Source organism: Anser cygnoides, chromosome 5 (genome assembly GCF_040182565.1).
Source record: "Anser cygnoides isolate HZ-2024a breed goose chromosome 5, Taihu_goose_T2T_genome, whole genome shotgun sequence".
NCBI lineage: Eukaryota > Metazoa > Chordata > Aves > Anseriformes > Anatidae > Anser > Anser cygnoides.
The window spans coordinates 62,606,364-62,628,091 of NC_089877.1; the positions used below are offsets into that span (position 1 = coordinate 62,606,364).

Consider the following 21,728-nt stretch of genomic DNA (forward strand, 5'->3'; position numbering starts at 1 on the left):
CTTCCCTTCTCGCCTGCCCTTCTCCTCAAAGCCGGTCTTGCTGCGCTAACGCTGATCTAATCCCCGCTTTATTACCCTCATTGATTACCTCCTCCAGAGCCGCACAAAGAGCTCCCCGTTCGAACCACGCATTACCGCTCCGAGGGCGGACGTGCAGATGTACCTGCAGGAGAGCTTCCCTTCGCAATCCGCCAGCTAAAAATCAGCAGATCTGCCTCGGCGCCAGCGACGCGGAAGCGCCCAGGCTCTCGGTGTGAGCACAGACGTTTTCGCCAGCGCTCCGCGCCAGCTGAGAGCAGCCTGCCGGAACGAGACCGATGCAGAACGCTGCTGCGAATCTCTCCTTGGGGTGTAAGTGAAATTAGAGGGAGCTCAGGGAGGGCCACTTCCCCAGCTCCCACTTGGCTGGGAGCACGGCTGGAGCCGCTGCGAGGCACAGGGCAGTAAATCAAAGCCAAGCACCTGCCCCGTTACGGAGACCACTGCGGGCTCAGGCAGGAGAACAAAGCGATGTATCGCAAAAGCTCCCACTCGCGTGCAACTGGCAAACATTCTTCTGCTCTAAAAATCGTTGGGAGTCTGTATCAGAGTAGCTTTACCCAGTTCACCCTTATTAAGGTAGGAAATCAGGGCTGTCGAGGCTGAGAATTCACTTAGCAGTCTCCTAAGGTTGATGAAAGCGGACAAGCAAACACAATTAGCATCCCAGCAAATGACTGAGTCGCGGCACTGACCGATGGTGCTGGGTACAGGAGCGTGTGCGCGTTAGCGCTGGAACCAGCGCGAGCAGAAGCGATGAAGGAGCCTTTCCGTTCACCCTCAGCCCTCCTCTCCTCGCTCCTTCCTCCTCCTCCCCTCTTATTTTGTGGCTTCGCTAATACCGGTCGGTGTTTACTCGTGAATTACAGGCACGTCCCCAGCCCTCCCGGGACCCAATCCTGACCAGCAATCGATGGATTTGGGCCAAACGCGCACACACGGCAGCTTCTGTTAACCCGGGGCTGTGAGGCTGCGTTACGGGGCCGGTGCTGAAGCAACATTTGCCCTCTCTGGTTAAGCTGCCTGATGTTTACACACGCTCCCCCTCAAATCTCCTGGATAAGCAGAGGTCTGGAGGATCTCCTGGGGTCTGGAAGATCTCCTGGGTTTCTCCTCAATTCCCATGTCCCTTCTGCCAGGCGTCGAGCTGACAGATTCAGCCCCGCCGTGCTTTCCATGTACGGCATCTCCCGTTTCTGAGGACTGAGCGTTTCACACAGATTTGGGGAAGAAAGCACGTTAGATGGCATATAATCCTCCACGTAAGTTTACTGCCGAAGAAAGCTGCTGAATATAAACGACTTCCTTAGAGCACACTAAAAGGCAGCCTTTAGTCATCATCCAGTCCCACAAGTGACAAGGAAGCTGATTAGAAAACCCAAATGGTCTATTTTTAAATGGAAAGAAAAGGAATCTGAAGAAAACACCGAACGTCTGAGGGTTTACGCAAGCATCGTTTCTGAATTTTGTGGGTTGGGTCTAGTCCCCAGAAGGAACTAATATGCTCGTTTGCGAGCATGTGTTTTCAGGTCCTTCAGGAAAAAAAAAAAGAGGCGCTGTTGCTAGGTGGAAGTGGCTGGAAGACTTTCTTTTTTAATCGGCGAGCTATTTTAAGCTAGGTTTTTAGGCTTCCGGGGAGACAGCTTTTTTTTTTTTAAAAAAAAAGCAGCAAAAAGGGTTTAGAGGAGGAGATAATGTTCTAATTTCAGCCTCTGCCAATGGCTACCTGTTCAGACAATTAACATTTCTACTAATGAAGGCTTAATTACAGGTTTATTAGGACTGTTTTTTCCACATTTCCCAGAATAAAGCAATAGATATTCTGGGGGAAGCCTGGATAGGGCTCCCACGCTGCTATAGGGGAGCAATACATGAACCAGAGGGGTTGTGCAAGGCTAAAGGGATTAAAACCAGAACTAACGAGCTCCAGCCACAGCGAGGCACATCTAACAGCACCTAGCCGAGGGTCTGCCAGCACCCCCAGCCGTGAAACGCCGTGGCTGATGGCTGTAACACCACGCTCCTGGTGGTTGATTTCCAGCTGTGTCAGTTGTTGGGGGACAGCCCAGGGGTGTTTGAGGAGCTCTGAGATGTGCTCGCTGCTCGTTTACGGTGGGCGCACATCCGAAGAGGCTGCGCTGAGCTGGGAGAGCTCCGTGAAGACGGGGAACGGGCAGGACAAGGGATTTCCCTCATGGTTGGCTTGTATTATTACCCTGCCCCAAACCTTGCACCTGCCTTTTTAGCAACTCGGTCAATCCGTAGCATCAATCCCAAAGGCAGGCCACCAGGAAGGCAGAGCAGAGGGCAAACAGTTTTCCCCTGATGTGAGGAGGGCTTTTCCTCTCCATCCTGCTGCAGACAGACCCAGAGCACCCAACTGGCACCGTCCGGCCTTCTGCTGGCCACAAACACCTACCATCCCTTCCAGGAAACCAGCTCACAGGGCTGGGACATGAGTGGTTTCGCAAGCCCAGCTGCAACTCTGGCTCTGATGTGGTCAGCCCACAACACAGAGGTCGATCAGCATCCATGACTGATCACTCTGGGAAAGACATTTCATTTCTGCTAACGACTACAAAGGCAGAGGCTTTTCTACAGCACTCCTTAGAGGACTCCTGGCTTCCTCTTCCAGCTGATGAAAATACTTATTTTCAGTGGCTAAAGCAGTCGATATAAATTATTTGTCCTACCACCAAGCACTCGTCTCCCCCTCAAATGACAGCGTTTCCTTCCACTCGATCCATCAGAAGGAAGCGGGTAATGAGTTCCATCGACACCACTTAGCTGTGCAAAATGTGCTGGGAAGACATCTGCTTTAGCCTTCCCAGCTGCCTTCTGCAAAGCTGTTCTGAAGCTGTTTTGAAGCTGACATGAAAGCTCTTGTTTCCAGAGACGGGGAAGCCCCACTACGAAGCCAGGATTCAGCCGCTTGTACAGGTGGCATCTTTTTAGGGCCAGTACTCTGGGAGTGCTAGCTATAGAAGCTGTTCGGTAATTGTCCATGCAAGCAGTAACCCTCGGGGACAGGTGGTGACGCACCAGCATGAGGAAGAAACCACCCTAGAAAGAGTCCCCCCAGTTCCAGACCCTCTAAAACCCCTTTACCGAAGGATCTAAAAACACCTTCGGAGAGGGAGAGTCACCAATGGACAGCACGAAGCAGTGCTTGAGTTGCTTACTGATGCTCGGACTAGTGAGATCTTGCTGCAGGACCACAGCAAGGTCAGCACAAATTCCCAGAAGCCAGGACCTGCTGAGTTGCATTTGGTCACCTACCCGTGGCTAACGGCAGGCTCCTGTCCACAGCTGCAGAAGACCAGGAGGGTCATCATTCTGGCAAGAGACATTCCCGTGGCACTCTAGACTGCCTCTTTTCTTTGGCATTACACACATCAACCCAACAGATAATATTTTAAGCTTAGTTAGTAATCAGATTTATTTTTAGCCTCCTTTCTCGAAGGAAGGAGTTTGGGCGTCTTCCCTGAACTCTTCCCACTTTTGCCCAAACCAAACCAAGAAGTCTCGGCAGTGCAGATCTCATGTCCAGAATCTCCCCCCCTCCTCCTTGCAAATTTGAGCCATGGAAGGAAGTCGCAATCCAGATGACAGCAAAACTCCCAGAGCTTAGAAAGAGGTCGGCATCCCTGGGACACAGCTCCAGGATGCTACCCCAACAAGCTTCAGGACAGGAAACTTCATCAAGCCTCAACGTTCCCACCAGCAGCACGTTTCTAACCAAGACATAACTTCCCAAAGTTCACCCTTAACACGAGATTTGTGCTGCCCCTGAGTACGGTCTCAAGAGAAACACTCACCGAGTCTGTGCGAACGTCGCTGTTTTCAATAACATTGGCATCCCCAACCACTTTGCCAATTTCTCTCTCAAGAGATGCCAAGGACTCCTGGGCCTGTAGGGTGGGGAGAAAAAAAAAAAAGAACAAGTGAGACAACAATTAGCAAAGGCTGAGAAGTGAACCCCCATCCCTCTAGGAGCAGTACTGGAGACAGGAAATCATTGTTCAGTAGGAAATGAGTTTTATGCCAAATTTGCTCAGGGGACCAACACATTTGCCAAGATTGACATGTCTCCTTACAATCAGTACGCTGAGCGTCAGCCTGCCTGCATTTTAAAGCAATTCTACGGGGAAGCTCTAATAGTCTCGTGTCAAGTTATTAGGTAAAAAATTGCACAAATTTTTTCACGTGAGAGCAGCAGCACAGGCAGGTCTCTAAAAGCCGGATTGCAGATCTTCATTTACAGAGTACACCCTGAACCAGGAACATGAGCACTGCTCACTTCATACATCAGCATCCAGCATAACTGTCCTGAGCAAAGTGGTTTTGAATACTATCACAGCAGATCTCCTTTGTCTTCACTTCCTGCAGAGCTTGTGATCATCTGTCCCTGTCCTATTAGACAGCCTGCCTCCTATCCCAGCAACAGCTCTCCCTCTCCAGTCCTGCAAGAACCCAGCCCCATTTCCTTGCTGTGCATCTGCTCTGCCCTCCCTTTCTGTCCTCTTCCCTTGCTGAGCTACACAGCTGCTCATCCAGCCGTTGTTTCTGACAAACACAAACTAGTCTTGTGGAATCGGGTCTCAAAGCACTGTGTGAGAGATCCCCCCCTAGCTTGACAGTTTGGTCAGAGCAAACCTTGTTTTGCCTTCTTCCTCTGCTTCCCACCACAAGCCAAGTGCTCTCCTCTTTCCAGGCCCTTATTCTCACCTTTAAGGAGAAACTCTCCTCCATCCTCTGCTTCTCACCCTCTTCTCATCTCCAAATACCAGGAGATGGCACAGAGATGTTTAATGTCCCACTAGCCATTCTTCAAGCTGCCCCGTGACAACAGCCCAGCTTGCATGAGCAGACATTGCCAGGGCACCAAGAACACCACCGATCCCGCCAACCATCCCACTGGCCCACTGCTGACAGGTCTTTGGGTAACCCAAGAGACAGGAGAGCTGTAGAAGATTCCTACAAGAGTTGCTGTTAACCCCAAAGCACTTGCAACCTTCATTTAAAGCTTGTGGATTCCTTCCCAGTTTCATGTTATACTTGTGGCTGAGAAAGCAGCCTCACTGAAGGAACAAGGTGTGGTAGAGGCTGGAGCCAGACCTCAGCTTCTCTGCTGGAGCCAGACCTCAGCTTCTCTGCAGACTATTCTTGTCTCTGTATATCAATTCTCCCACAAGAGGCCCATTTCTGGGGTGACAGCACTGAAACCTCACATGCTGAAAGATTTCCCACTCCAATCCATCTTGCAAGAGCAGCTGTTGAGGAAAAGCAGAGGTAACCCCATGTGCTTGTCCCATGAAGCTTCCTTAGAGCTAACGTTAACGATCTGCCATCTCCTGGGCTATAGCCAGTTGGTAACCATGTGCAAATGGGCAGGTGGTTCGTTAGCCTACTTGTAACCACTGCCGTTCCAGTCCAGATTTAAAAGCTTCAGGCTGCGATGTGGGTGGAAGGCTGTGGGATGGGATGTTTATTAGGCTGGGTTTCTTTAAAGAATTGTCAGCCCCAAATCACCGCTTGTTCCTGCTGGCATAAAATTATCATGGACGAGAGGCATTTTCAAGAAGGGTAGTGAAACAAAGCTGTTTGTTGCATTTTTATCATTTAAATGATACACAGGTATCTTGCAAAAGGTCTCATACCCACAGCCTCAGCTACCTGGGGAACCAACGAGTGCAGTGGAACACCCCACCAGGCAGCTCGAGCCACTGCATTTCCCAGCATTTTAAAACTACAGATCCTGATGACTTGAGTAACGTTTAAAATGCACAACTGTTAAGGATCTCTTACCTTTGGCAGGTCACCAGCCACCTTCTGCCTCTCATTTTGATCAACTTTGAGTTTTGATAGTGTTTCACTTAACTGTGTTTTCAGCTGCAAAATAGTAACAAAGAAAATCAGTTTTACACACACGCAAATTTAATTCGTCTCCCTTGGATGAACCCAGTGCACACGGACTGCAAAGGGAGTGAGATTACTAAAAATTATTGCACATACTGGATTAGTCAACATATATGATGAGGTTTACAAGGACAGTCAAGGAAGAGAGATTCCATCTGTAAAGACAAATGTAAAGAATGGAAACTACAGAAGAAAAGACATGGTTGGAATCAGCTTGATTACAACTCGTCTCAACTTTGAGGCTACGTTGCCAGTAAAACTATTAGCAATACTGAGTGTATGTAAGCCTCTCCAAGCACTCCTATCACAAGTCAGTCAAGACTTCAACTTAATTCTTGGTAAATATGCCAAAACGTAGACTGTCATCTTCCTAATTCAAGCTAAACAGTCACCTGACTGCCAAATAAATTAAAAACAACAACAAACGCCCTTCTGCTTGTCATCTTAATAAAGCACTACTTGTTACAACTCTGTTGACTTAACCAGTCTGCTAATGTCACATCAAGGAATGCATCACTGACAGGGGTATATTAAGTTGTCGATCGTGTTTAGATTCAGCCCAAGAAGTGAAACTATTTCAGTCAAGTGGGACGAATACTTTCTACTGGCTGCCCTTAAAATACGGCTTTCCAAAGAAAGGATATAAACATTTTTTTAAAAGAATATTTCGATTGCTCTTCACCACAGCACACAGAATGAGCCACAGCACTTAAGGCGTGAGCCTCAAATAGGAACACTAACAAGAAGCTTGAGTGCCAATTCTGTTGGATTTGTGACTCTGAAGTGCACTGTGCTAATGTTCACTATTCCTGCTGTCAATCTTCTTGGGAGCCAGCAGGGGATTAAAGAAGTGAACAATAGGCTACTCAGAGTACCGAATTCTCACTAGTTCCCAACCTCTGCATTACATTTGTCTCATGCACGGAAGGTTTCCCCTTCTGGAGCACCTGTACTAACGGATGCTGTTTTTCTGCACTTTGGAGAAGCACTGTTGAGCTCCTCTGCAGCATCTGTTTCTCTCTCCTTGCTCACTTCATAAATTAGATGGGATTTCAAAATATGTTTCCCAAATTTCTATCTCTCAGCCTCCTGCCTACTTAAAAAAAAAAAAGCCTCATACACTGGACAGCATTCCTGAGCCATTTGCACAGAGGTACTCGTTTGCCACCTCCTCACTCTCCAGCCAGCACAGCAGCATCAGATTGCAGAGTCAAGCTGCCCTACCAGGGAGCTCAGCTTTAAGCTTTTGTTGTTACAGGCATAATAGATTGTTGCCTCTTATATTCGAGAGGTTGGCGTTTACTGATTAACTTTAAGATATGCATTCAATTCCCATTTCCCTTGCTTTCAAAACGAGAGGCTTTGGTTGCTGAGGCAGGATGCTAATCAGTGCTGTACTAGACTTGCCAAGCATACGATTAAACTTAAGAAGATTGTGTTAGGTTTGTTTTTTTGTTGTTGTTGTTTTTTTTTTTGTTGATTTTTTTTAAATCAACTATTTTAACCCAGTTACATTAGTGGCAGTACCCTGGTGAGATCAGCACCTCAGCCTGCGGTGACAAGTTATCCCATCAACTACCCTAAAACCCAAAGACACAGTGACAAACAACCTTCTCTGATTCCGGCTCAAAAGCACAATGAAAGCACTGTTCAAGCACAAGCAGAGGAAGGACTTGACTGCTGCAGCCTTGAAAAAAAGCCACTGAAGCAAATGAGAAGTGAAAAAGACTCAAATTGGAAAACCATGCATTTTGGGGGCCTATAGGTCTGGCCTCAGTTAATCCAACTGCTTCTTGAGAAAACCTGTACCACGAGCATTATTGGCTGGATAGCATTTCTAGCCAAGCGCGCTCACGTGGTGTATGCCACAAGCCAGAACAGCTATTCAGCCACAGCAGAATGCCAGCTGCCGAATGGCTGGGTACTCTGAATTAATCTAACATTGTTTTGGACCAATTTCTGTATGTACAGAGAAGGATGGAAAAGCCTCTGCATAGTCAGAGCACGGTTATCACAAGTGCATCCTCAAAAGCTTTGGAAAGAACAACCAGAGAATAATCCTCAAATTCAACTGATGAGAGCACAACTTTCGCTGCTCCGAGGGCATTATATTTGCAGTTCCTTACGCCTACACTGTTGATTCTCAAGAAGTTTCAGGTATGAAAGTCCTAAAGACTTTTTCCAAAGTCTTAAGAACCAGACATGCTATTGTTAGGAGCAGAGAAAGAGACAAATTGTAAAAGTCAGACTACATAAATGATTGCAATGGACAAAAATATCAAGCTGAAGAGGTTAGCAGAACAGACAGGATTTGGAATAAAGTCTCCGCTTCGTAAGTATGCTGGGAGTCTAGTTTTTGCCCAGCGGAGAACAAGCTTCTTACCAAATTTAACTCTTCATTCTGTCTTACTGCTTCAGAATATGAATCATCAAGTTTTTTCTGCAACTCAGTCAACAGATCTTTGAGCTGAAATGAAGTTTAGAGTTTTAGGATTTGTCTCCTTAGGATGCCCACTTTTCTTCTGCTCAGTTATTAGTGTGTTGCTCTACCCTAAGGTCACAAGCATATAAACTCCTCAGCCGCGGGGGCTAAGCATTAGATTAGTTTGCCAGCCAACTGGTAACCAAACAAAAGAAAAAGGACAGTTTGGTCAATTATGTTTACCTCTCTGACTTCTGAAACATAAGTAGATCGCTCTATTTCTGCCTTTTCTAGTTCACTTTCCAAATGTTCTCTCTCTTTTTTAAGCTAGAAACAGAAAAACAGAGTTAAAACAGACGTTTTAAATGTCTTCCTTGCAGTAGCATTTTCTTTATTTATTATTAGCTATAAATTTCTATCAGATACTAGATGACATTTAGAGAACTCTTCAAATCTGGTGACTGCACAACACAGATTTAAACTGTTAGACTTCAAAAAGATAAAAATAAAAAAATCATAAAAAAGGACCAAGCCCCAGATTTGATATATCTATCTGCTTGTTGGTAAACTGCTTGGTCTCCTCCCAAAGAAAGGGCCCCACTTTCCAGAAACTCAACAATCCAATGGACGAGTACTGAAGTAAAATCAGGATAATTTCCAGTACTCTGCATCTATGCTTCTTAAAAACAGTGGCCAAAAGGTTCAGCTTAAACTACAACACAGGCTACGCTACTTGCAGGAGAGAAGGCCCAGTAAGTGCAGATTCACAGCATAAGATTAAATCACGTTTTGAATAACAAAAACCTTCAAAGAGAAAAACACCTGCACGTACAGTTTCGACTTCTTTGATTTCTTCTCTTAACCTCTCTACCTCGTGCTCCAAAGAAACGACCGAAGAGCGCATCTGCAGTTTTCAAGAAAGATAAAGACATCATTTAGTTGGTATAAAACAAACTCTCCATATATACACAGGCTTGCTTCTAGGATTCAAAAATATTAGGGATGATGAAAATCAGTGACCGAATAAAATAAGATGCTCACTCAAATAATTTAACACACCCAGTCTCCATTATAACGCTTTTCCTACTTTGTCCCAACATGAGAAGTTCTCTGACATATATTTAGAGCCTAGATGCCCAAAAGATTTGGAATATAAGGACTAAAAGCCAGCTGTCCTTTAGTCATGGTAGGAAATATATTTCCTAGTCACTTAACAGGGAAGGCAATCTCCATTCGTGAACTACACGTAGCTAAACCCAGCATATTTCGCCTTATTACAGACTGTGCAAGTACAGCAGATGGTAGCACATCTATAGTTCACGAGCTGACAGACTTTTATAAGACCCTCGAACAAGAGGTTTATAAATCATCTGTATGTTCGCTTCAGGCTCATACCCCAGCAATCAAATTTGCTAAGCAGGAGTACTTTAGAAACAATTTTTTTCAGAAAAGCAGTTTGACCTACTTTAACTCCAGATGAGGAAAGAAACATAAGTCTTTTTTCTTGTTACTTGTGCTAGCAACAGAGCCCTCCTAAAAAGGAAAGCTTTGCAAGCAATTTCAAGTGTAATTAGTTGACCATAATGGATTAAGTGCTATTTTAACAGCTTCAAAAAAATGGTTATGATTATACGATACTTAAACCTTAATACAAGGTATCTGTATCTGTTCACAAATAGACTTGAAAAAAAACAGATGCCTAACAGAAATACAATTTGAGCTGCCAGGATGAGAAAATTATATTCCAGGGCACGTTAATGGGCACTCTTAGCATGAAACAAAGTATTGCGGCAGAAAAATTCTTCTGCTATAAGGAGGAATAGTTCCCATTATATTGGTTGCAGACTTCACCTTTTTCATCCGCTGGTCATGCACACATCAAACCAGGCAGCCAGCACTGTTCTACACCAGCCTTTGTGGCTCTCAAACACCTTCTGCTACTTCAAGCACAAACTGCCTGGCTACTGAAAAAAGCAGATCTTCAGAAATACCTGTTTAAGTTCCTTCTGTGATTCTTCAACTTTTATCTTCCATTTGCTTTCTTCCTCTTCCACACTCCTCTGTAGCCTTTGTAAAATCCCCTCCTAAAAAGAGGGTGGTTTGAAAGCTTACAGCAGAATAAAGGCAGCTTACAACATCACAAGGCACAGGTGACCAGGCATTCTGCTTACCGTCTCTGCCAGAACTGATTTGTATTTCTCACACTCCAGCTGCAACAGTATGTGCATCTCCTCAGCCTCCTTCAGCTTCTGCTCCATAGCCTGCGAAAGCAGGAAGGGGACCAGGAGAGTTGAACCTCAGCTGACAGATTTAAGTCCTGTTATTTATCTTATTTCAAATAGCAAGCTGATGGCATTCCCACTGGCAGGGCTTTCTTTCCAGCCTGTACAAGGATGCCCAAAGCAAGCGCAACTTTCACAAGTTACTGCTGTAACTCCATATCGCCTAAAAACAACCCAGTTACTTGAGAAAGGGAACAGGCATTTTGAATTTGATTAATGCTTTCACAACTCCACAAGGTCCTTTTCAAAAATGCAAATGTATCTCCAACATACATTATGCAAGTAGCTGTAAAACAACCATCTTATCGCCTGTTCACCAATTTGAACTTCACAATCCCGTGCATAATTTGTGAGATTTGTACCAGAAAACATGCGATGCCATGCACAAGGAAATTGTCCACTGCTTGTGCTTACCTTGACATCTTCAGATCCCGAAGCCCCTCGCAAATACTCTTTAGCCATCTTTTCAAATCCACATATCCATTCGCTATGGCTCTGTTGGGAAATGCATTCAGTTAGAGCTACAAGTAACCTCAGTCAATTTATCTCAAGGACATTTATCTCCCAGCTGCAGGCTTACGGAGCAGCGTTTCAGTCCCCCAGTTCCCATGAGCTAAGCAGCAGCCTGACAGCAGTTGTTCAGCTATTACTGTACGCAGCAGACAGTCAACGGGCAGCAATCCAGGAGCACAGAGTTACGAGAGAGAGAGTTCACAGGGGCCTGGAAGCACTAAAATCCAGCTGGGTCACTGAGGTTTCCCTGCAATTGTCAGGGCTCTATGATAAGTATTTCAACACTGAAGGAAACGTTTTCCACAAGTCTCTGAACCATTACAACAGACGCTTGCCATGTGATTTTGGAAACCTCGCTATGAAGACTGCTTTATAACCTTACAGAAACAGTCATTTTAAAGGACTTTCTAGTTCATCACAAGACTAACTTTAGGACATTTGAGCATACTTTTACAAAATGAATATTTAAAGCCTCAAGACATTACAAATCACACAGACCCCCATTTTCTAACCTTGCTTTACATCATTCACAGTCTAACCCACACAAACCCACTGCACTTTTTTTGCAAACGACCGAAAGCCACTGAGAGCGTAAAATTGGAAGTCAGGGGCTTTCAAAGGAACTCTGGGAACAAAACAAAGCCTTCTGAATTGTATCTGCTGGCAGCAAGGCAGCGCAGCCCCTCGGAAAAGAGGGGCCAGCAAAGATCTGCCCGGCAGGCGAGGAAGACTGATACCCATCCCACCAGACAGCGAACAAACATGCATCAGACTTTATCTGCCCTGAAAATTTATCATCTCAGCTAGAGACACAGTAACACGGGCAGGTGAAACAGATATTAGCGAGGTTAAAGGAGGAAAAAAAGAAAAACTAGCACTTTTCTCAAAATTGTTAAGCTCTGCCTCTCTTCCGCTGGCAATTACAGGTATCACCAGCAGAAAGCATTCGCCTCCCACTGGAAAACCCTTGGGGAGAAGCAGACCGCAGGGATGTGGTGCAGGCTGCCAGCACAGTGGGACCCCAGCTCCCCAGCTGTATGGGATGAAGAGACTTCTCTTACCACGTTAGAAGGAAGCGAGACGTTAGGGAACAGCTTCTGGAGTAGTTCTCTGGTCTCCACTTCAGCAGCTTCCAGATGCTGCTGCCTCTCCTAAAGCAAGAAAACAGCTCACATGAAACTGGGCAACATGCTCCACAGATGAGGCAACAGCCTCTTCTACACCTACAGTAAACTTGTTTAACCCAGAAAGGCGGTTTGAACTGAGAAAGGCTCTATAGGCTCTAAAATTGCCAGTAAATTGCTTCCAAAATTGACAGCAAATTGCTTCAGAATTTGGCCTTCACATTTGTTCACGCTTTTAAGCTTTTTTCATTAAGATCTCCTCCAATCTAGCCTGCTCGTAGAGCACTTACACCATCATTCACTTGTTCACAGCAGAACACAAACTACACGGTGCTGAGTGACTGTATCCACAGATCACACCAACACTTCCACTTCGGTTGAGCAACCTCAAAAACAAGTTGGGTCAATCAGCATTTAAAGACCCCACACTTTTAAAAACAATTTTAGGAGGAACAAATCACCATAAATTAACATCACCACATAAAAAATGGAGAATTAATAAGTCAAAAGTAAACTTTGTGTTAACGCACATTTGAACCAGGCCAAGAAAGCAAGACTATCTTCTAAATATTACTTCTAAGTGCTTAACGGGGAGACCCTTACATCCTCCTCCTCCAAGTTGGATGACATGGAAAATAATTATTAGAGCTGTGTGAAAATCTTCCACTTTTCTTTGTCATTGCTCTGCAAACGAAAAAAACCAGAGCCAAGGGGCACCACATATCCCTTGTTCCTTTGCAATTTATCTAGCATTAAGAGCAGACCAGCCACAGGACACTTGCTTGCTGTGCTTGTGGCAGGTGGGTTTATTTAGCCATACGCCACTGCTCAGCCAGGCTCCTGCATGAGTTTAAGTGCAGAAAACCTAACCCCTGCACAAAGGCAGCTTTCAGCAAACACCCACTGCTAGTATTTGATTTTCTTTTCCTTTGACACCAGTGTTACTGCTCTGAGTTCCTCTGCTGCAAGAGATCGGTGGCATTAGTAGGTTGGGATCCAGAGACAAAAACGGACAGGAGACACATTAGGTTGTGAAGTTGTGCGAGGTGCATTAGTTTTCAGCAATTTAGAAACCACCAGTAAGTGGCAAATGGCTGCTTAATGAAGTCTTCAGACTGCAAGAGAAAGCAGGCAAGCGTTAGCACACAGCAAAAGCAGGTACACAAACTCCCTGAACACAGGGCTGAGCAAAGAGCAGAGACGTCTCCCAAACACAGACGCGCAGCCCCGAACTAGAGCTCGTCTGCTCCTGGCTACCTGACTTGTGTTTCTAAAATTATTTTGATGCACAGTGAATTCTGCACAGTGACAATTAGCACAAAGTCAGGCTCATAACAAATGCAAGCTCCTTCCGGAGCAATCCATGCCCCGTGTCATTTCAAGCATTGGGTTTGACGGGACCTGTCAAGCTTCAAATAGTTTCAAGGAGGAAATTCACAACTGTGGTGACATAGTTTTCCTGAGGAGTTCCCAGGTTTTTAAATAATAATCTAGTTCTAATTCTACATGGGGCCAATAAATTTATTCAAGCACAGAGAAAGCCCAACAGATGAAAGCAGGTTGCTCACCAGCGGTTTTTATTCTAAAACTCCTCACAAAGTGATTCACGACAGCTCTAACAATTATGCAAACAAATCAAAAGTCAGCATGCCCACAAATTAAGGATAAAAAAAATAAAAGAAACCTGAAGACGACAGGGAGAAGCAGAGGTGAGAGTATACGAATGATCACTCAGAACAGACTGTATTTAAATTGCAGTAAAAGTTAAAATGCCTCCATTCCATTAAAAAAAACAGCTGCAGATCTGCTTCTAGCTTAACGCATCGTTTCTAGCAGTTAACATTACAACCTTGGCAGTCTTGTTCACTTTGTCCTGCAGCAATTTTTCAGTTGATGCCAATGCCTCCATTGCTTTCCAGTTTTTCTCCCGAAGGTCCTAATCATTTTTAGAAAGAATGATTTCAGTTCAGCCAATATTGAAACCGTTTCCACTTTTACTTCAGAGATATATTTTGCATCACACTCCACCATTTGCATTTAAATGCTGGTTACTGCGGGATGATTTTGCTGGGTAGGATGACATACACTAGCAAAAAACAAGTGTCATGTTCAAAGAGTTCAAATGAGAAAGTGCCAATTTCTCCCCAACCTGCCCCCACAACCAAAATTGATCCCAGTGCTACTGGGCTGCAGAGCTACCGTGCTAGTGACCCCACACTTTGACTGCACTTGTAAGAAGAGAGAGAGAAGTTTCCAAAAGTAGTGAGAAACACAGACACCAAACCACAGATTACACAACAGAGTGTTAGGCATGTCGCGTTGCAGAACCCAGCGTGAACCCGAATACACATGGAGGTGTACACATTTATGCCCCTGACGGTGCAGCCGGATCTAACGGCACAGTTCCTGGTGCCTGAGCACGAACCTACTAAGCCAGGCCTGACTGCAGGAACACAAAGCTCAGGGCCTCTGCTCGCAGCACCTACCCACACAGCTGTGCCCAGAGAGCACCCTGGGTCGCTCACCAGTGCCCTCCTGGAAGGCTTTGGGCTTTTTTCACCAGCAGTGAGCAGGCCGCAGGCCGGCAGGGAAGCAAGGCAGCACCGTGCTGCGTCTTTCTTGGCAAGGTCATCAAACGTGTACTCCACAAGACATCACGGTTATAGGGCTGAGAGCTCTCACAAAAAGTAAATGCCTTACAGCTCTTCTCTAGGAAGGACGGTGGGCCTTGTGGGGCAGAGATTACGGTGCCAGTGCTTGGGACTTATTTTTTTTTCCTCCTCTTCCTCCAGACCCTCAGAGCAACCTGCTTCAGCGAAGGACTGTTTCTGAGAGGCATCCAAATCCTAGCACATACCTACACTGGCTTTTCTTAACCACTTCCTCGTTTTGCCTGCCTGTCTTAAGAGCTGTTTCACAGGCTAAAAAAAAAACCAAAATTGGATAAGATTGCAATGTGGCAAGCTGGGACCTATAAATATGGTGTGCCCTTGTCAGTAACCAGGTTTGTGCTTGCACCACAAAGGGCACTGCAACCTTGCAGCTCCTCTGGAAAAGAGCCCGTAGGAAGCACACAAGTTCTACCTTTCCAGCTCACCCCTTTTCTAAGACCCAGACACCTTCCCCCTACTTTCTTTCTTTTTTTGCAAGTAGCAATGCTACTTGCTCAAAAGCAACACACAGTCTCAATGTTTTCCTTGCGTACGTTCCTTGTATCGTCTCACTTTTAAGCAATAAGGCACATTGCGTGGTATTCAGCGGGTTTTATCGGCTCTCAAGGAGAGAGAGCTAAGTGAGCTAAAACCCTGGATTTTAACAGCTTTCTTCCATCAAATTTAAAGATGCCATTCTCTTGCCCTCCACAGGTAATGTATTACATGGAGGTACTTCAAAGATCTGTAGTGGAAAATACCATCTCTACTTTCACCCACCAACCCATATTGCACTGTTGGTGGCTGCTGCAAAGGAAGGCTGACTGTCCTCTGCCTCCCACAGAAGAGCAGGATTAGCCGCTCCCAGGAGTGGGAAGAGGCAGATCTGAGAGCCCTGAAGGTAGTGCCTCCTCCCCTGTACCCACACGACAAACACAACTCGGGCAGAGCACAGCCCTTTCATCCTCCCACCCTCCCTCCCCTAACCCCCTCTCCTTCCCTTGGGAAAGGACACGTTTCTGAACGGGGCTGACAAGGCTGAATCCAAGGCTGAGAACTTGCTGAATTGATGAGAGGGAGGGGACTGGCTGGAGGACACATCCTGCAGCAAGAAGCCATAGAGCTGGCAAAACTTGGAGCGCTACGGGATGCTTATTCACTCCCAAGACAAACAAGGAGTGTCCAGAGGACACAATATGGCAGACAATTGTCAGAAATTTGTCCTTAGCAGAGCACCCTAGGCATTGAGAGGAGTGTTGTGCGTGAAGGTTTGGGGGAAGGTTGCTGTTTTCTTTTCTGAAGGGAAAGGGGGGAAGAGTTTTCTTACATTGTTCTTTTTCCTCTGTTGCTCAAAAGCATTTCTCTGACAGGCGAGCTCGTTTTGAAGACTGGTGATTTCCTTCTCTTTCCCTGCAACTCTGAATTGGCAAAAAAGAATCAAGTCAGGAGACATTTCAGACACTTCAAGTGAAGCAGTGCTGCCCTTTCACATATGCTAACTTGCCTTCTCTTCTAGCAATACACCTTCTTTGAAAAACTGCTCTCCCCACTTGGTAACAGTTTGCTTCCTACTGCTCTGTGAACTGTGGGCTGTCGGAGCAAAGCCCATTGTAAACCTGTTGTTTGCTTACAACAGGCATCTGCACGCATTTATCAAGGCCATGGAAAGGCAACACATTAGACGAGGATAACTCAGCCAGCCCACGCTAACACAATGCCACAAAACAGGCATTGCCTGCTGAATAAAAGCATTCCTTTTCAAGCACCTAGTCTGCAATTTATAAGTCACTTAACTTAAAAGAAAAATAATTCAGCCAGCAAAGAACGCATGACAGTGGCAATTTGTGTAGCACAGTATAAGCTGTCAGGGTATTAGCCTCCATATAGTGCTTTAATGGACTTCATCTCGACGTTATAGCATCCTTTTACCCCAAGACCTTCCTTTGGAAGAAATTTCTACCAGATGATCTCACAATATGAACAAGAACCCTCTACATGGCTGAGGGTCTAACAAAAAAGCTTGTCACTTACTTGAAACACCAACATTTAACTCTTCAGACATATAGCTGAGTTGGCACGCATCTAAAATTAAAATCAATTGTGGCTTGCTTACTTTGTGACCATAACATACACAGCAAGCACTGCTTGCAGAAGACTCCAGCTGCAGATTATTAATGTGAGCAGAATCTTTATGTTCAATTTTTATTAGATATTGAAGACGAGTTGATTTTTTGCTTGTTTTTGTTTGTTTAACTGGCCACTTCCTGCCTAAGTCTATCGTATATTTGGCACGTATTTCATATTCTAAATTCTCCAAGCAATAAGTGAAATGAAGCACTAATTATTGCATTCAACTTCTGGCAGTACTCACACTTGCAGAAGCTCCTCACTCTGGACAGCCAGAGATGCCTACAAACAGATCAGAAACTCATTAGGAGCAGATCAGCAGCAAAGAGTGATGCAGAGAGCATGCTCTGCCTCGTTAATCAAGCATTGCTGCAGCATTAAGCAGCAGCACTCCTGGCCTCCAAGGGAGTCCTGCCCAGCCTCCTTCGGCCAGAAGAATCCTGGCTGTGCTACAGCATGTAAAGACAGGGTAGAAAGCTAGACAAGAACACAGGAGGCATAAGAAACAGCACAAGGCTGCAAACCCACGCATTAAAGGGAAGCAGGGACAGATAGGCAACAGCCAGAAAAGCTGGCTTACTGCAAGTCAACGCTGCAGTTGTCCCTGGATTTGCATGGTTAATGCAACTACTGGTTTTCCATGAACCCACGCAGGCTACTGCAGCCCCCTTTGGCTTTTGCTCAGTAACAATGCAATTGGAAGCTGTACCTGCTTGCAGTTCTCCTGTTTTAATTCTTGAATTTGAACTTTGAAAGATTCATTTTCCTTTTGCATATCCTATTTAAAGAAGAGACACAATGTTTTACATAAATGTATACATATAGCTATACGCACACGGAATACATGCACTTCCCCTTACAACACAAGGTACTTCCACTGAAACTTTACCTGCAACTGTTTTACTTGGCTTGCAATTTCTCTCTCTTTTTCCTCCAGTACAGCTTTCAGCTTCTGCATTTGTTCTTTTTCCTCTTTCAAACTACAGAGTTGTTTTGGAAAGGAAAAAAAAAGAGTTAAAATACGAATTGATACTAAGAAGAGACAGACGGTAGCTGGGACAAAGTTTTCAGCAGCAGAAAAAAACTAAGCTTCATATGCTGTGTATAATAAGCAGCCACATGGAGAAGAAGCCATTAGAGTATGGCTCTAAATCAAGAAAACTATCCAAAATACGTGCTAGCTGCAGGAATGTGTATTGCAAACACTTACCTGCTAAGAACTGGAGTGAAGCAAGCCAGTCATTTCATGCGTCAATCAGCAAATGGGTTTAGTCATGACTGATCTCAGTCAGAGCAGTAGTGGGAGAGGAGCAATTGACTCCCCAGGCAAGTCCCTCCAAGCCAGCTGGCTCTGAAGGAGGTGCCAGGCACAGGCTCCCAAAGGTGAGGCTGCCTCAGGCACAATGTGCAGGCCGTACAGGAGCCCTGCTTGGAGGGCAGTACTTTACAATAGCTGCTCTGAAGTTAGAGTCTCTTTTGGAGAGAGCTTGTATGTGATTGTGCCAACTTAGAGCAGCCAGGCAAAGCAGAGTCAAAACAGAGGGAACTCTTGCACCATTTCTTTATAAAACAGGAGCTGGAAAGCTGGTCATTGCATCTCAGACTGAAATCAGCAAACTCTGTTCTTTGCTTTCACCAACTCAACTGCAGGTACTTAAATCCGCATTCTTTTTAAAAACTTGCTAAACGGAAGGAGAAGTTATCGCTAGACACAAAAAGGAGCAGTAGTTTCACAGGCTAGTAGAATCCTGATCAATCATTCACTTTTACAAAGTGTATGAACATTTCCACTTAGACGCACCAGGCAGGGACGCCAGAAACTTGCTCTTACACACAGCAGCAGACGTGCTGGCTAGTGTGTCCCCATCAGCACTAACAGCTTATTTTAGCAAAGCTCATGAAATTCTTGAAAGCCTCACACATTCCAATTTAAGATAAACACCAGCACTGCGTGCATGTTATCGATAGGTGCTTGAGAAACTGCTACTAAGCATACTCACAGACTCTCCAGGTCCTGGACGTGGGATGCAGCAGGCACCTGAAAAACAAAGCAGTTCCCAATCTCATTTTGATTGCACAAACAGCACCAGTGAAGTCTTTGAATTAACAGCAACTCTTTGCAGGGGCGCCACACAGGTTGCAAGATACTTGCCAAGGAAATACCGACAAATTTGCGTCATAACAAAACACACGTTGTTCCAAGAATATCTAAACACATGGATTTCAGAAGCACAGCTTACACCAAGCACCACAAACTTTGCACCAGCCAGTTTCTTTCTGCTCCACCTTTCCCCTGGGACAAAGGCCTGTCTAGACATCCACCCAAAATAAGAGTGCAGCTCAGCTTCTCCCCTTTATCACCATCAAAATCCAAACTGAGCGGGAATACCACCTTACTGGAAGAATTTTTCCATTAACACCTGGCTTTAAGAATGTCCAATCAACCATTCTCAAGTCCAGAGCAGAAAATCAAGAGCCAAAATATTCCAGGCAATTGCAACTTCTGGAACAGGCAAAGGCAGGAAGAAATGACAGCAAAGCCTAACCACTTCCATGGAAGCTGCTACACAGACTAACAGCAGGAACTCCTCCATGACCCATACCCCTACAGCGACACTACTTCAGTGTGCCAAGAAGGTACCTAGGACACAGCTATGACTACATCTATGAGCTTCAAAGTCTCCAGACCAGGGCTACTCTTTAAGGAATAGCATCATCCGAGTTAAAGAAAAGCTCTCAGAACTCAGTAACTGTGCAACACCTGCTTTGGATAAACACAGTTGAACTATTAGGCTTTCTATGCTGTAGACTACCAGTTTAGTCAAGTAGAATTTAAAATAGCTGTGTAGGTTGAAGCCAAAACAAACTCTTTAAGAGGGGTAGAGGATAAATACAAGCATCTTCCAGTTCAACCAAACAGCCCTCTCAATCCCATTCCCTCTGCAGGCCATACCTGTTGGAGCTGTTGCAGGTTCTGTTGTTCTAACTCCTGAACTTTACTGTTTAACTGTGCAATTGTATCTTGTTGACCCTTTGGACAAAAAAAGTGAGAAGTGTAAATGTTGTCTTTCCACAAGCAGAAATACTGCAACAGAATTTATTTCCCTAGGATACCAAGAAAGCTTACCTTCAGCCATTCTCCTTTCTTAACAATCTCTTTCTCCTTCTCTTCCAATAAGGCCTCCATGGTTTTCACCTGATTTTCCTTCCCCTTCAACCTGTACCAATACATACACACAGACACAGAATAAACCCCTGCTCTTTTACTCATTGCAGCTTGTAACAAACAACAGCACCCTACGTGATCAAAGGTACAACCACAATTCACCCACTGAAAATGAATGTGGGACTTCCACTTCAATCTTAGTTGGTAGGAGATGCTACTGATCAATAGTACTGATCATTAAGGGAAAGCAGACAACACACATTGCAGGGATTTCGTGTGCGCTCTCCTCACCTAAAATACTTCTTCCCTCCTCCCCAGCAAGGGACATGAGGGACTGATGACCCTGGCAATTCAATTCTTATTTATCCCCCCACCTACAGTACAGGCATTACTAAAGTAAGCTTGCCATAGTACCTTGCCTACATGCTTCTATCCTGACTTGAATTTAATCCCACGTAGGTTAATTTGGGCCCACAAAGCCACGCAATACTTCACCTTGTTTGCTGTCTCAGACAGGATCAGGCAAATGTACTAAGGATGCATGTCTACTAAAATTGGTGTGACTAGCCTGGCTCACTTCCTGAACATTTTAACTTAAAATAGACTGGAGCAGGGAAGAGAGAGGTGCACACAGGGCAGATGAGACGTTAACAACTGTACTTACAGAGTCTGAAGTTCTTTAACTTGTGATGTAATCGACACCTAAAGAAAATAATCAGTACTTCAGTTCAATATACATTGAAAAAGATGTATAAATGCTACAAACTGCTTCAGACAGAAACAGGGGGAAAGAACGTTAAATATTATTAAAATAGGCACACTTCGTTGCAGTAATGTAAGCATAAACACACATTCTTTGTGGAAAAATAAATTATGAGAAGCCAAACGTCTCCACTATTTACTTTCATCACATTTAAAACAGGAATTCCACAGCAGAAAGGAAAACAGTGCAAATGGGAACGCAAGCAGGCCAACCATAGCACCGTTCCACTACAGGCAACAAAGGAAAATGTGGACACTGGTGACAACCATCTCACTACAAACTGCAGCTCAAGTCAGAGATCACCTCTGGTCATTTAGATCTTTATAGAAGCAAGAGCTTTTTAGACACACTCTGCAACGTCGGTGCCCCTTTTAGGTTTCCATTTTAAGACTGAACGTGAATCAAAGAAACAAGATTGAGTGGGAATATTCCCTCTGAATTTTGTACAAAAGCCTGACAAGCTGGAGACTGGCTATCTGTGTAGATACGGGTTGTGCAAATAAGCATGTTTAGTTTAGTCCTCTTCTACAAGCTCTAGACATTCCCAGAAAACACCATTCTGCTCACAGAAGACCCAGGGGTGCGTATATACCACCTCTGGAGGAGACATCCCCTATATGCAGCTTTCCAGCAACAGCAACTCCAAAATGCATTTTGTTTTGGGCTCTGAGGCAGTTCCAGGGAAGGAAAAAAACACACAAATAATTCCTCCAGTTCCTGGG

At 45.0% G+C, this 21,728-nt stretch overlaps 1 protein-coding gene across 11 annotated transcripts in view; it reads right to left on the bottom strand.

Moving 5' to 3' along the window:
• KTN1 (kinectin 1) overlaps positions 1-21,728 on the bottom strand; it is a 74,982-nt gene that overhangs the window by 2,846 nt on the left and 50,408 nt on the right. For 5 of the 11 annotated variants that reach the window (XM_066998591.1, XM_066998586.1, XM_066998587.1 and 2 more), the window contains 18 exons: positions 20,908-20,945; positions 20,205-20,295; positions 20,031-20,108; positions 19,078-19,115; positions 17,967-18,057; positions 17,787-17,855; positions 17,322-17,359; positions 16,278-16,368; positions 14,149-14,235; positions 12,237-12,326; positions 11,077-11,157; positions 10,552-10,641; positions 10,372-10,464; positions 9,213-9,284; positions 8,624-8,707; positions 8,342-8,425; positions 5,848-5,931; positions 3,858-3,950 (listed from right to left, as the gene is read on the bottom strand). In XM_066998591.1, the coding sequence (XP_066854692.1) occupies positions 3,858-3,950; positions 5,848-5,931; positions 8,342-8,425; positions 8,624-8,707; positions 9,213-9,284; positions 10,372-10,464; positions 10,552-10,641; positions 11,077-11,157; positions 12,237-12,326; positions 14,149-14,235; positions 16,278-16,368; positions 17,322-17,359; positions 17,787-17,855; positions 17,967-18,057; positions 19,078-19,115; positions 20,031-20,108; positions 20,205-20,295; positions 20,908-20,945 (1,392 nt within the window). The remainder of the gene's footprint in view (positions 1-3,857; positions 3,951-5,847; positions 5,932-8,341; positions 8,426-8,623; positions 8,708-9,212; positions 9,285-10,371; positions 10,465-10,551; positions 10,642-11,076; positions 11,158-12,236; positions 12,327-14,148; positions 14,236-16,277; positions 16,369-17,321; positions 17,360-17,786; positions 17,856-17,966; positions 18,058-19,077; positions 19,116-20,030; positions 20,109-20,204; positions 20,296-20,907; positions 20,946-21,728) is intronic. The other 6 variants (XM_066998590.1, XM_048066194.2, XM_066998589.1 and 3 more) reach the window with 3 other exon arrangements.